Source organism: Nannobrachium achirus (assembly GCF_963921795.1).
Source record: "Nannobrachium achirus genome assembly, chromosome: 8".
Taxonomy (NCBI): Eukaryota; Metazoa; Chordata; class Actinopteri; order Myctophiformes; family Myctophidae; genus Nannobrachium; species Nannobrachium achirus.
The window spans coordinates 4,121,790-4,137,640 of NC_137817.1; the positions used below are offsets into that span (position 1 = coordinate 4,121,790).

At 41.9% G+C, this 15,851-nt stretch overlaps 1 protein-coding gene across 1 annotated transcript; it reads right to left on the minus strand.

The window, feature by feature from the left end:
- Positions 1–4,456: 4,456 nt before the first annotated feature.
- On the minus strand, positions 4,457–15,242 carry tekt1 (tektin 1; the record flags this gene model as incomplete). The annotated part of the gene is made up of 7 exons (XM_080731146.1): positions 4,457–4,616; positions 8,483–8,679; positions 9,487–9,811; positions 10,574–10,720; positions 11,517–11,645; positions 14,396–14,561; positions 15,071–15,242. 7 exons carry the CDS (start codon positions 15,240–15,242, stop codon positions 4,457–4,459), a joined length of 1,296 nt encoding a protein of 431 aa, XP_080587272.1.
- Positions 15,243–15,851: the final 609 nt, after the last annotated feature.

The window sequence follows — 15,851 nt, forward strand, 5'->3', positions numbered from 1 at the left end:
ATAGCCGATCTACAGGCTCACAACGCGCCGCCTTGAGACGCGTTGTGATCTTGTAGATTTGCTATTTTTTGGGGCAAATGTTCCGCCCCAGGATAACGGATGTTTTTTTTCTTTGGTCACAATAATCGTGATATGAAATGTTGGTATCGTCCCATCCCTATTCAGCGGTCAACATGTTTAAACGTAGTGGAACTGACTTCTCAATGTTACATAAATAACCACAAACATCGAAGACCGCTAACGTTACTGTGTGTGTGGTGGGTGTTTGACAACGGGGATTTTTGATTGGACGGTTGGCCTGTCAGTCTGTCACTTTTGCTTCCAAGAGGAGAGTGTATAAATATCATACCCTGTTGAAGACATGATCAGAATTATATATATTAAAAAAAAAGAAAAATACAAATAAATGATACTTTTTCCTGTCATGTCATGGTTAACTTATACCTTTACGTTCTGTTGTTTTAAACATGCAGCACCGTACTAATAAAAAGGCTTCCAGTCATAAACGGCTAAAATCCCAATCAGTGCTAATCAATTATCACTTCTTAAATGAGTCACTTCTTCACTCCGTTATTAGTAACGGTAAGATGACTATATTGAGTAGCTGAGACGAATAACAGTCTAAGTCCGTATTTATTTATTTTTTGATAAAGATATTTTTTTGATTTACCATGCTATAAACCACAAACTAGAAGTTTGTAATCTCTTAAAGTCTTAATGTACCCCCCTCTCATTTTGTTGGATTAGATCTTTTTTACTTAACTCATATATTATGGCCCAAATCCGGCTGAAATCCGGCAGGTCTGGCTGACTATGGCTTGTCTGCCACACATCTCCAACGAGCCATCAGTGTCTCTAGTACTATCATAACAGCTGGGTTTCTCATAGTGAACTAGGGTGCCCAATAACACCAGTCCAGGGTGCCTCAGAATACTTTGATAATATTTAGAATGTATCAATATTACTTAAGTTAAACCAATTTAGACCCTCTAATGCCTCATGCTTGCTTTGTAAAACACCCCTGAGTTGCACTGTACTAGAGTTATATTTATACACCAACTCTCGTCACCAAAAATAGCCGATCTACAAGCTCTTGTAGCATCTTGTAATCTGCTATTTTTGGTGAATATCCCCTTAGAATAGGGATGCTGGGGTTTAGTGATTGAATGCCATGTTTATTTTAAATCTGTCCTAATGAAAGATTTAAGGGAGCCTCCGCACACTCAAAAGTGTGCAAAATCATGTTCTTTATAAAAAATGTGTTAAATAAAGTGCAAGCTTTTGGTCATAGACCTTCTTCAGGCATGCAGCATCTCGTTGAGCGGTGGTCCTTTCACTATTAATCTGTCCTAATGGAAGCAGATATTTTCTCAAGTTGTTATATGTTTGTTAGGCCTATTATGGACACTGGACAGTATTTGTTATTATTCCAAATAATAATAAATATGCTGTATTTGCATAAAGCAAGTAGGCTATTTGTCTACTCCCATGTTGATTGCGACCGTAGGTCGCATTTACTATCAAACCCTGCACAAAGTGTAAGTCAGTCCGTCCGTCAGTCAGTCTGTCTGTCACACCTCACACGTCACACTCTTGCCCTGCTCATATCTCCGCAACCGTTGCCCCAATCCATGCCAAATTTTGCACACACACTCCTTACCTGCCAAACTACAACCTCCAAGGACCCCCGGAGCTCCAGGGACCCCCAGGTCCCTGGGGGACCCCCAGATGTAAAAAATGACCAAATGTGCTAAACGGACCAAATGACCACCCCAACGGGGCTGCTCACGGGGAATTCCCGGGGACCACCGACTCCTGGTGCTCCAGAACGGATGCAAAAGTGGTGGCGCCCCCAGTGGAGGACCCCCTACACTGCAGCTCACATAAAATGCCGTAACTCCGGCTAGGAGCGACCGGAACAGCCGGGGCCGGTACCTATTCGTCCGCCTTGCCGGCGCGGAGACCCCACCCCTCATTTCTCACATGGCCCTCTTCTAGCGCCACCATGAGGCCGATTCTTGCAAAACACATTTTTGGACACTGCTCCTACAATTTTTGCCCTAAAATCACGCAAATCGGTACACAGTATGTCTACACTCATCCCATCAACATGAATCTCTCCCATATAGCGCCACCTCCACGCTGATTTTTAAAAACACATTTTTGGACACTGCTCCTACAGATTTTGCCCTAAAATCACGAAAATCACTACACAGTATGTCTACACTCATGTCATCAACATGGATCAGGAAGATTTTGGCAAAACACATTTTTGCCCTATTTGTGGAGATAAGTGACCTACGGTCACTTATCTCCCGATTAGGGAGTCTTACTGGTATATATAGTATATAGAGTATTAAGTTTAAGGTAGATTTAGAACAAATACAAAATATGCGATTAATTGTGATTAATCGTGTGATTAACTATGGACAATCATGCGATTAATGGGATTACGATTTTTAATCGACTGACAGCCCTAATATTAAGACATAATACTTATGGAAAGTGGAAAAACAGTATCTCCAGCAGTTTGTGGAACAACAGTACAAGTCCGTATAAGCAATATTCAGCAGACAAAGGGAGCAGATAACATTAAAACTGACAATTAAACAAAATGAGGGGGGGATTGCATTAACAATTTAACAGTTTAAAAATGACTAGATTGTGGTTTACAGTCTGGTAAATCAAAAATATATATATATATTCAAAAAAATTCTAATATGGACTTATACTGTTATTCGTCCCAGGTACTCGCAACGCACAGCAACTATCACCTGAATGAAGTCAGTGACCAAACAAACCATTGCACCTCAATAGGTTTATCTGTGAAGAGAAAAGCCTGGTTACAATATGAGGCAAAGAGTGCATGGAACGGTGCGACTTCTGCCGTGAGAATTTTCCCGGATGATGTCATTTTTCCCGCAAACTTATTCCCCTCTGGGGGAAAAAACTGTTCTACTTCTTCCGACCCTTCGGTTGCGCTCGTAATGAACAATATCCAAACAAAAACATGGTTTGTGACAAAGTTACACCTATGTTTTACAAATTTTTTATCCCACGATTTTGCAACCCATTCTCACCCAGTGCCAATTTCCTTTGCAATCCTGCTCTGCCGCGCCTGGGGAGACAACGGACTGACCTCATGCTTCCTTCAATGTAGTCCAGGTTGTTTCTTTTCACCTGACAGGGGGGATATCCCCGGGATGGACGTAGCGCATGGAAGGAACACGTTATTCCAACCAGTTCCTTTCCCCTCCATCAAGCGCCCTGACTGGCCAGGGGGAGGCATTATTGAGACCAGGATTACTGCATGTTTTTGTGAGGGTATCAACCCTAGGAGACACGGGGAGAACATGCAAACTCCACACAGAAAGGCCCTATCGCCGACCCCACCTAGGGTGTGGGCGCTGATGACGCGGAGGGAGGAACACACCCCCAGCGCCCACAGCATCCCCTGGCGGGAATCAAACCCAGGACCTTCTAGCTGTGAGGCGAAGCACTAACCACTGCGCCACCGTGCCCCCCCAAAAAAGTAGCTCTCTCACCTGTTCCAGATTTTGTGTCACAGATGATCTCCTGCGGACATCTTTTTGAGCTCCAATCCAGAATTTATGAATTAGAGGTTTACCAGTCTGTATGTTGATGCAATAATGCCAGGCACTAACACAAAGCGCCCTGTAGTTGGCTACATTGGCGTGGTTACATCGACCAAGGAGCAAGTTAAAGGGATATTCCACTTTCAACAGGGAGCAGTGGAAGGGCCTCTCTCCCCACACACACACATTGTAACTTCAAACTTCATTTTAACCATGATAGATTCATTAAAAACACCCATTATTTTTTCTGGGTGACTCATACTACCCTCCTAATACGCGAGCAGGCCGTGTTTTATCCATAACTTTTTTCATTTATTTGTAATGATTATTTGGGGAAAATGGAAAAAATGAAATACAAAATAATAATTATTAAGAATAAATGAAAAAGGTTATCGAAAAAACACGGCCTGCTCACATATTAGGAGGGTAGTATGAGTCACCAGGAAAAAAATGGGTGTTTTTAATGAATCTATCATGGTTAAAATGGAGTTTGAAGTTACAATGGGTGTGTGTGGGGAGAGGCCCTGGGCCTGGAAGGCCTGGTAACATTTACATCAAATATCTAAATATTCAATCAAGCTAAATGAAATATCCCTTTAAAACCATGCCCGAAGGCACAGACCTCCACTGAGTGGAGACATTATTAGTTGTGACTACTGTAAATACATTGTGATTTTGTGTACAGTAATTGTGATGTCAATGCTGAAACAATATACCGTGCAGGCCCAACTTTAACTCATTTAAACGATGAAAATCACGAAAACAAAAGCCATATATGGGTACTGCGTTTCTTTATTTCCTGTCCATGACAATGTGTTCTGTCCAATCAGAAGCGGCGTATGAAGATGGATCGTGTCCAATCAGAAGCGCTGTATGACGATGGGTTCTCTGAGCTGGGTGCAGATGACCTCGTCGATGTACAGAGAGTTGGCCTTGATGTCCATGTTCTCCTGAAGGTTCAGCTGGCAGCGAATCAGCTGCTTCTGCTCCGTCTCAGACTGGAGCAAAGCCTCACACATTCTGTAGGGGGGGGGGGGCATTAGAATGCATAAGGTTGCTGTCATTGAACCCATTTAGGCCTAGAATTATTGAATGCTTTAACCAGTGAAAAATAGCAGATATACAAGCTCACAGCGCGGCACAGAGTGCCGCGCTGCGAGCTTGTAGATCTGCTATTTTTTGAAAATGTGTGCAAATCTTTGAATATATGTATTTTCAAAGCGAACGTTTGTAACTAAAATTTTGCTTCTGGGTGGTCCCTGGAACTAGATATTTTGAGATGGGGGTCCATGGCGAATTAAATATCATTTTGGGGGTCCTTCACATGAAAAGGTTTGAGAACCACTGACATAGTAGTCTCTCAAGAACAGACTAACTGAGCTCCATTTAAGTGAAAAGGACCTTTTCTTTGATGATGGCTGGCCAGATTGCTGACATAGAAACATAGGGTTTTTCAAAAAATCTTAGAAGGATTCAAAAGACACTTATGGAATCGGGTCAAAATTCGAATTTTTATGATTTTTCAAAAATAGCAGATCTACAAGCTCGCAGCGCGGCACTCGGTGCCGCGCTGTGAGCTTGTATATCTGCTATTTCTCATTTGTTAAAGCAGTCAATAATCCTAGGCCTAAATGGGTTTTAATATCCATGTTTTTCGCCCTATTTTATCACACTACAGTGTCACACAAAAGTAGCAGAAAGTAGCAGAAAGATTGAAACGCGGCAGAAAGCTAGAAAATAATAAGCGGGGGCGCTACTAGTATCCTATCCCTCAAACCACCGGTAAGGTAAGGTAGTCCAGGCGTTTCGGGCAGTATTTTGATGGAATCATGCACTTTATGAAAGAAGCATGAAATTTGGCACACAGTTAGAACATGCCATATGGAACATTTTTGGCTATAGGGGCATCGCAGATTTGTCTTGGGAAACTTGTGGGAGCCAATCAAAGTTGGGCTCTCATAGACTTTACTATAGAGTAAAATAATCCAAAAAATAAATATGCTTAGTAGCATGTGAGGGGTCAAACTAGGTGTTTTTCGGGATTCTGAATCCAATGCAAACATTTGTTTTGCAGGAAAAACATTCCTTGGGCTAAAAACGGATGAGTCATCACTTTTCAAAGTTTTGTGGTGGCCGTTTCTCGGAAAGGAATGTTTTTCGTGCAAAACAAATGCGTGCATTGGATTCAGAATCCCGAAAAAACACAAACGGACCCCATAAAACTATGGTTTAGTGATGAGTCATCACTTTTCAAAGTTTTGTGGCGGCCGTTTCTCGGAAAGGAATGTTTTTCGTGCAAAACAAATGCTTGCATTGGATTCAGAATCCCGAAAAACACCTAGTTTGACCCCTCACACGGTACTTAAAGCATATTTATTTTTTTGTATTATTGTACTCTATAGTAAAGTCTATGAGAGCCCAACTTTGATTGGCTCCCACACGTTTCCCAAGACAAATCTGCGATGCCCCTATAGCCAAAAATGTTCCATATGGCATGTTCTAACTGTGTGCCAAATTTCATGCTTCTTTCATAAAGTGCACGATTTTTGCCTGAAACGCTCCGACTAAGGTAAACTTTATTGTCCACAAGGGAAATGTTGCTTGGGCTTTCACCCCTGCTGCAGCCACACATAAAACATCAATGACAAAAGACATAATAGAAATACATACAGGGGGGACACAACATTACACAGTGCACAACATAGAAACACATACAGGGGGGACACAACATTACACAGTGCACAAAAAGGTAGTTGATTTAATCTCGCAGACAATGCTGTTTCAGAGCCTCGTTCAACATTTTAGTTGACACTGGTACAAAGGATTTGTTAAACCTAACATAGTTCCATGTAGGTTCACTATACCTTCTGTTTTAAACCTAACATAGTTCCATGTAGGTTCACTATACCTTCTGTTTTAAACCTAACATAGTTCCATGTAGGTTCACTATACCTTCTGTTTTAAACCTAACATAGTTCCATGTAGGTTCACTATACCTTCTGTTTTAAACCTAACATAGTTCCATGTAGGTTCACTATACCTTCTGTTTTAAACCTAACATAGTTCCATGTAGGTTCACTATACCTTCTGTTTTAAACCTAACATAGTTCCATGTAGGTTCACTATACCTTCTGTTTTAAACCTAACATAGTTCCATGTAGGTTCACTATACCTTCTGTTTTAAACCTAACATAGTTCCATGTAGGTTCACTATACCTTCTGTTTTAAACCTAACATAGTTCCATGTAGGTTCACTATACCTTCTGTCTTAAACCTAACATAGTTCCATGTAGGTTCACTATACCTTCTGTTTTAAACCTAACATAGTTCCATGTAGGTTCACTATACCTTCTGTTTTAAACCTAACATAGTTCCATGTAGGTTCACTATACCTTCTGTTTTAAACCTAACATAGTTCCATGTAGGTTCACTATACCTTCTGTTTTAAACCTAACATAGTTCCATGTAGGTTCACTATACCTTCTGCCAGATAGGAGTACAAATTCTCCATGTAAAACATGGGTAGCATCGCTAACTATTTTTTGAGCCTGTCTCAGTGTGGTCTGCTCATAAATGGACTGCATAGAGGGGAGTTGTTTTACCCCTATAATCTTCCCTGCAGTCTGAACCAATCTGAGCAGTTTGGACCTCAGTTGCACTGAGAGATTACCAAACCAAACTGTGATGCCAAATCTGACCAGGCTTTCCAAAACCGCTCGATAGAACACTAACATAAACTTTTGGTGCTCATGAAAGGGAATACAATGAGCAACAAAATGTGCCAAAGAGGCACAAAAATCCAGGTCCAGGCACTCGGGTGGATTCAGAAATAAAAGGCTTTTATTTGGGCACCGGGCTAGACGGAACATTAAAAAACACCAACACGTTTCGGCGAACGCCTTCTTCAGGGTGTTACTTTTGCGGCACAAAGCTATTTTTGAATTTGAATCCTGAAAAATGACAGTTTTGGCCTACATATGAATTTGGGGGTCCTTGACATGAAAATGTTTGAGAACCACTGGCCTATCCAATCAAATGTATACATGTAATGTTTTACTAAAACAAGAAAGACCTCCTTGTCTTTTACCACTTTTGATTGAGCGTAAGGAAAACGTTCAAAACGTATCTGATCCCATTCTTCTCTCACTAGAACAGAAGCTGTCCTGAACGTTGCTCACCTGTTGAGATGCTCAGTGAGCTGCTGGACCTCATAGAGCAGTACTGTAACAGAACGTAGCTCACCTGTTGAGGTCCTCATAGAGCAGTACTATAACAGAACGTAGCTCACCTGTTGAGGTCCTCATAGAGCAGTACTATAACAGAATGTTGTTCACTTGTTGAGGTCCTCATAGAGCAGTACTATAACAGAACGTAGCTCACCTGTTGAGGTCCTCATAGAGCAGTACTATAACAGAACGTAGCTCACCTGTTGAGGACCTCATAGAGCAGCACTATAACAGAACGTTGTTCACCTGTTGAGGTCCTCATAGAGTAGTACTATAACAGAACGTTGCTCACCTGTTGAGGTGCTCATAGAGCAGTACTATAACAGAACGTAGCTCACCTGTTGAGGACCTCATAGAGCAGTACTATAACAGAACGTAGCTCACCTGTTGAGGTCCTCATAGAGCAGTACTATAACAGAACGTAGCTCACCTGTTGAGGTCCTCATAGAGCAGTACTATAACAGAACGTAGCTCACCTGTTGAGGTCCTCATAGAGCAGTACTATAACAGAACGTAGCTCACCTGTTGAGGTCCTCATAGAGCAGTACTATAACAGAACGTTGCTCACCTGTTGAGGTCCTCATAGAGCAGTACTATAACAGAACGTAGCTCACCTGTTGAGGACCTCATAGAGCAGTACTATAACAGAACGTAGCTCACCTGTTGAGGTGCTCAGTGAGCTGCTGGACCTCAGACAGCAGGCGGCTCTGTGCCGGGTCGTGGCACAGCTCGGTTCCGGGTCTCCTGCCGCGGGCAGACAGCCGGGCCTGGGCGACCTGCAGCGGTTTCTGCTCCTCTGTGATGGCTGTCTGGAGAGACTCCATGTTCTTCTCCTGGCTGCCGAGTTCAGCCAGAATCTGTCAGGGAGGGGGATGAGAGAAGTTGGGTAAATAATGTATTGCTAAATTTTCAGGCTGCATCAATAGCCTTCAAATCTAGTCCTACTGTATATTGCCCTGATCAAAGCAATGGTCACCAAGTTATGGCCATTCGAGCATCCGTGCACCTCGCAAATCTGGATGATCAATATTATTGTCGATTGACCAAACCCAGCTTCCATTTCAAGTTAAGTTACACAAACAATACGGATAATTTACCCTAATTATGGAACCGCATCAGAAGAATATGGTGAATTTGCAACCACTGCTTGTACCCAGGTCTGTCTCAGACACACATGTTATGTTTGTTAAATCATGCTGTCAATAATGCATGGTACAATATCATACAAAATGCTCCCTCGACAATGATGGCATTTTGTTATTAATTTCCATAATGAAAAAGGTTACTCATTTTATACAGTCACCACAATTGCCCAGGCTGCCATGTGAATATGATCAATAGTATATCGATAAGGGTCTTCAACATTTTCAGGGTTGAGAGAGAGATGAAGCAGGGACCCCCAAAACCTTTTCATAGACTCCATATAGATTCATTGTTTGACAGCACGATCATCAGTGTATTTTGGATGCATGTCAATTTATGATTTCAGATATTTAACCACTTGAACCATCAATACTTAATAGACTTGACCTTTCACTCTGTACTTCTCAGAATATGGACGCTAGCGCTATAGGGTTCAAGTGGTTAATATAAAAAAAGGAGAAAAAGGTTTCTACCACACAAACATTTAGAGGACCCCATGTAGTAACTCTGGGGACCCCCACCTTGTCCAGGTGTTCCTCCATCTGCATCTTCACAGTCTTGGTCTCCAGGACCTTCAGTCTGAAGGCTGCGTTGGTGTCCTGGAGCTGTTTCTGCATGTCTGTGGCCGTCTGCTCCAGCAGGGAATCCACCAGCGCCCGCAGGGACACAGAGTTCACCTTCTCCCTCTCTGCCTTGGACATGTTGATGCCTGAGAAACTCTCCCACTCCTCTGGAATGATCACCATGCTGGGAATGATAAAGTATGAGAAACTCTCCCACTCTGGAATGATCACCATGCTGTGAATGATAAAGTATGAGAAACTCTCCTCTAGAATGATCACCATGCTGTGAATGATAAAGTATGAGAAACTCTCCTCTAGACGCTCTGACATCACTGTGATGTCAGGGGAACCACACTAACAAAATTCCTTTTATGCCCATATGTGGAGATCCCTGATGTCATCAATATTAAACTCATATCTAACAGGGCTTGGAGGAAGACAGCCCATATATGTGTGGCTGATTCTACAGACAGGGATCTACATGTATGGGCATAAAAGGGATTTTATGTATGATGTCAGATGTCATAGATGTCACAGGACTTTCACATAATGAATAACTGAGGTAGCATGTTTGGGCTCTCACAGCATATCTCCATATACAATACATGGATCTCCATATATGGGCACCAGGGTTCTCCATATATGAGTAACTGGTCCGATATACATCACTGGCCAGAGGGCCAAGACATGGCGCGACCTCGTTAGTATTTTGATGAATCTATCATGGTTAAAATGAGTTTGAAGTTACAATGGGTTGGTAGGTATAGGATGGCGGTATGATGGCATGATGCCCCCTTGCTATACAGGGCATGTCTGATAAAAATGAATATCAAATATCTAAATACTGAATCAAGCAGCTTAAAAAAACTGTCCGGTTTTCACAAAAGCCTGAGTAGACGATGACATGAGCCCAAAACATTTTGAAAGTGAAATATCCCTTTTACTAAAGAAATGTAGTACTTTTTCCACCCGTGATTATATGACTTATTGCTTGGTGCTAAAGAATCATATGACATGTAGGACTATATTAAAGTATGTGTGTGACCTTGGTAGAATGACTTCAGGGTGCTGGGACTTGAGGTCGCTGCCAGTAGAATGGTTTCTCATCAGGGAACAGGAGTCATCGATGCACTGAGCAGTGAACTTATCCTTCAGATCCTTCTCTACGTGGTACCTGGCTGATCGGTTCAGTCTGCAAACGCACACACGCACGCACGCACGCACGCACGCACGCACGCACGCACGCACGCACGCACGCATGCACGCACACACACACACACACACACACACACACACACAGTCTTACTGGTAATAATATTATATCTATAGTGCACATTTATGATATTCTTCACTATTATTTACTATATTATTACTATATTATTTCGTATTATTTCACTGTATTTATTATCACTATTCCAGAACCTACCGTAACTGTCCTATATTCCAGTGGTTCTCAACCTTTTCAGGCCGCGAACCCCAACATAATCATATTTGCACTAGGGACGACACCCTGACGAGCACTAAGAGTTGAGGCATTACATTTTGTATAACATGGTTCTATTGTGAAAATAGCTGATCTACATGCTCACAATGCCTCGCAACACAAATACAGCATGTAGATCTGCTATTTTCACAATTTCTGCCTCTAATATTTGACAATTTAGCCAATGTTTATTTTAGAGGTATTACAAATTGTCACTTTATAAATGTGCAGATACCCTCTATACACTTAAACTTTATGCTGGTTTGTTACTGTTGAGTGAGAAAACAACATAGCACATTAACTTAATCATCTGGGGACCCCCCCAAAATAATCTGGGGATCCCAAATTACCCACAGGTTGAGAACCACTGCTTATAATCTGCTCCACATCGACCTACTGTAACTGTCCTATAATCTGCTCCACATCGACCTACCGTAACTGTCCTATAATCTGCTCCACAGCGACCTACCGTAACTGTCCTATAATCTGCTCCACAGTGACCTACCGTAACTGTTCGTTAATCTGCTCCAGCGTGCGCTGCAGCAGCGAGACTGCCCCCTCTATGACCTCTCTCTCCTGTAGCAGGTGTCTCTCTACCTCATCCTGCACCCGGTCCACTGGTGCTCGCTTTAATCTGCAACAAACACACAACACACACTGGAGGCAGGATAACCAGAGTTCGAGTTACGTGGGTGCCAGTGGGGTCTTAGCTCCCATAGTTAAAGTCTGGGACCCCATAGTCAACAACCCCCTTTGGGGTCTCTTTTTTTCTAAGTGTGTTTTTTTTTTTTTTTTTCTCGTTTTTTTTTATTTTTTATGTTCCATTGGAAGAATTTATATTATTTATGTTAACTAGATATACTAAATAAACATGTTAGACAGTAAGACTGAACAATGACATCACACCGTTTAATCCTACTATTCATTTTATTATTATAAATCAGGCGCATTTAATGTGGGGTGTGAGTCTTCCTTTACCGTCCGGGTTATAACACACTCGCTGCAATGGTTCCTACCTTTCCCCCAGGGCCGAGGAGGCCCTGGATGCAGACCTACCCAGCTGCGTGGTCTCGCCATGGCCTGGGCATAGGCTAAGCTAGGAACCACAGCATCGAGTCTTTGCACTTCTAGCCACGGCCCGGACGGCAAAGGAAGGCGGACACGCCGGACAGCAACAAAAGACAAAACAACCAAACAAAACAACGCTGTCTTAGCAAGACTGTAGCCTTAGTGTGCCTGTGCCCGTGACAATGTTTTTTTTTAGTAAATAAATATGAACCCGACCCGCCTTGTTTTGAGAAAGAAAAATACCCATTTTAGCCGACTTTATGCTACCAGAACGGGAACTTTTGGCTGGATGGCTCAGAGCTCAGATCATCAGATGGAGGAATTGGGAACTGGAGGCTGAGCAATAATGGTGAGTTAATATGAACAGAAAAGACTGCCTGGAGTTGTCAACATAGCCAATGTGAAGCCCGAATTAATATTGTGAAAGGAAAAATATGATTTAATATAGGAAATACCCGTTTTAGCCGACTTTATATCCGCGAAATACCCGATTTAATATGATTTAATATAGGAAAGTACCCGTTTTAGGCGACTTTATATCCGCAATTACCCGCCGATTTTTTTTCGCCGCCGCCAAAGGCGGCGGCGAAAGGCCCCCAGAGCTATGGGAGCCCTATTCTGGCGGCGCCTTCGGCGCCGCCAGAATAGGGCTCCCATAGCTCTGTGGGAATAACTCGATCACTGAGGATAACCATTCTGAGTAATACAATAAATGAATCTGTGCAACATTTAAACCTGCATGGCACTAAGTACTGGAGCTATTGAGCTACCTCTGGTACCAGGCCTGGAATTTCAGCATTTTATGGGCAAGGCCACTTGGCCTTTGGTGTTGTCCATTTTTGAGGGCACAAAGGCAAAATGCCAGGGTTCTTCATTATGGTTCTTCATATGACACCACCCACAGCCATTTCGACTAATTAGTGGCGTTTTGGCGCATTTTCGGCCGTTATCACGGGTCGCACTTTAACGACAGTTTTTTTTTGAAAAAATTGTTTTGTGAGAAAAAAATAAAAAATTGAGAAAAAAAAAAGTTTTTTGAGAAAAAAAGTTTTTTGAGAAAAAAAAAGGTTTTTGAGAAAAAAAATTTTTTTTGAGAAAAAAAATTATTTTGAGAAAAAAAAATTGAGAAAAATTTTTTTTTGAGAAAAAACATTTTTTGAGAAAAAAAAATTTTTGAGAAAAAAAATGTTTTGAGAAAAAAAATTTGAGAAAAAAGATTTTTTGAGAAAAAAAAATTTTGAGAAAAAAAATTTTTTGAGAAAAAAAAATGAGAAAAAAAATGTTTTTGAGAAAAAAAAAATTTGAGAAAAAAAAAATTTTGAGAAAAAAAAAATTTGAGAAAAAAATTTTTTTGAGAAAAAAAAAATTTAAGAAAAAAAAATTTTGAGAAAAAAAAATTTTGAGAAAAAAATTTGAGAAAAAAAAATATTTTGAGAAAAAAAAAAAATTATGACACCAGCCGCGAGTCTGTACGACAAACGGTTCATGAGTTATAGAGGCACTTCCTGTTTGGCGAAGGACACTTCCTGTTACAGAGGGGGCGGGGCTTAATCAATTACAGCTCATCCCTATTGGCCGGAAAAAGACCAAAGTTGTGTGTGCATTTTAAAGTTTAAATCACGTTGCTAGGCAAAAGTATGGCAGAGTTATGTGGCGCCAAAGTTACTGGGTTTTTTTCGGAGTCCCCCATTCAAGTCAATGGGGTTTTTGGGCGTCGTTTTTTGCGAATTACATCGCAATCGTATCGCGGATCGGAAAGAAAAGTAATAGCACACCATTCCCGGCCGAGCCGCACATTTTGATGTATATATTGCGGGGGTGGCGTAAATTGTGCGGCAGTTATTACGAGCAGAAATTTGCAAGAACATGACTTACTTACTGACTTAAGTATGGCGGATTACAATAAGTGTTTTGCCATTGCATGGCAGGCACACTTAATGATGGTATTTACAATCTGATCCATGTTCAGCCCTGCACCAATCAAAGTCACTGGATTGGTTTAAAGATGGGAACTCAGGGAGTTGAGATTTCTGAATCTCAACAAAAGACTGTTATCTACATGACAAGAAAGAGAGACCGGTGTCTACTGTCTACATATTGACAAGACAGAGACAGAGGAGAAAGTGGTACAGTCAGCTGGGGCATTAAGGCCACTGTGGCCTCAAGTCATGCCATTGGTTTGAGGGGCACAAGGCCAAACTGAGGGCCTTCATTCCCTGTCTGGAACAGTAGGATAGTTATGAACATCACTGACCATGGAAAAGTAGTTGTATAAATGTTCTTAATATTTATCATGGTGACGTGACGTCTCCTCACCTGTGTTCCAGACAGCTCATGGTGACGCTCAGAGGTTCCTTACAGGCCTCCAGACTCATCTCCACACGTCTCTTATAGGACACCAGAACATCCGTCTCCTCAATCACCTCCTTCAGCTTCTGCTCCAGCTCCTGTCTCAGGAACTGGATCTCTCTGTCCCTCTGTGCTGAACCACAACCATGCACAAAGACTGGACACTGCAGATGACTGGGTCACCCTTTTGTTACTTTCCTTTTTCCTTTATGGAAAAGGTGGTACGTGGGGAGAATTTGTTGTGAGTTTGTTTGTGAAAATTGGGCACTTTTTTGGCGGGGCGCTGGAACTGCAGCGCTATACTTGTGGATAATTCAGCCTGTTTTGTGTTTCTGAAAATTGTAATTCTGAGAAAAGGGCATGAAAAAATGTTGGCAAGAATTTGCAGTTTTGCACGATTTCTCTGATCAAAAATACATTTTTGGACGAATATTATATTTGATGGGATATATTTAGTTATTTTACCAAACATGTGACTAATGGTCAATGTGGCACTTTAAATTAAATGTTTTCTCTTTTCAGCTAATGTTTCTACAAAGAAAATTTCAGGGCATGATGGCAATTACAACTCTCACCAGAAACAAAATAAAGTAAATAAACATCATTTAATAAGATGCCTAACGTTGAACAACCTCCTCTTACCCAGTTTCTTGTTGGCGTCCTGCTGCATGCGTCTGGAGACTCTGTCGCTCTCCAGGATGAGTCTCTGGCTCTCTGCGGTCAGCCGCTCTGAGCGGACCCGCTCTGCCTCCACCTCCACCGGCCTCAAGCCTCCATCCTCCCTCCACCGCAGCGCTCCGGACAGGGACGACATGATCACAGTGTGGTTTGGTAACGTGACTGTTCAAGACAGTAAACAGTTACAGAGGACTGTGAAGAGAGCTGCCAAAATCATTGGCACAGAATTACCACAGCTACACACAATCTATAACACACGCTGTAAGAAAAAGACAGAGAACATCTTAAAGGACAGCAGTCATCCCCATTCCCTGTTCTATCTCCTCCCATCCAAAAAACGTTACCAGAGCATCTCATCGCACACCACTCGTTTCAGTAATAGTTTTTATGCTCAAGCAATCAGGTTGCTTAACGAAGAGATGAAAGCGAGACGTAGGTAGTCATGTGCACTGTACGCAGTTTTTAAACTGTACACTGTTACACTGTATGGTTTTTGTTGTTTTTGGGTTGTCTTGGGTGACTTGTTGTTGTCTTGTTGTTGGGTTGTTGTTTTTGTGTGTAATAAGGCTGAGAGTGCTCCTGGCACAAGCATTTCATTGTATGTCTGTACCTGTATGGATATGCGTGTGACAATAAACCTGAACCTGAACCTGATGCTGCTCGCTGTTCCAATCCCAGAAGAGTTGCCGGAAAGATACTCGCCTGGCCTGATGGTTTATGCCTTTTGATTGATTGATTGATTGGG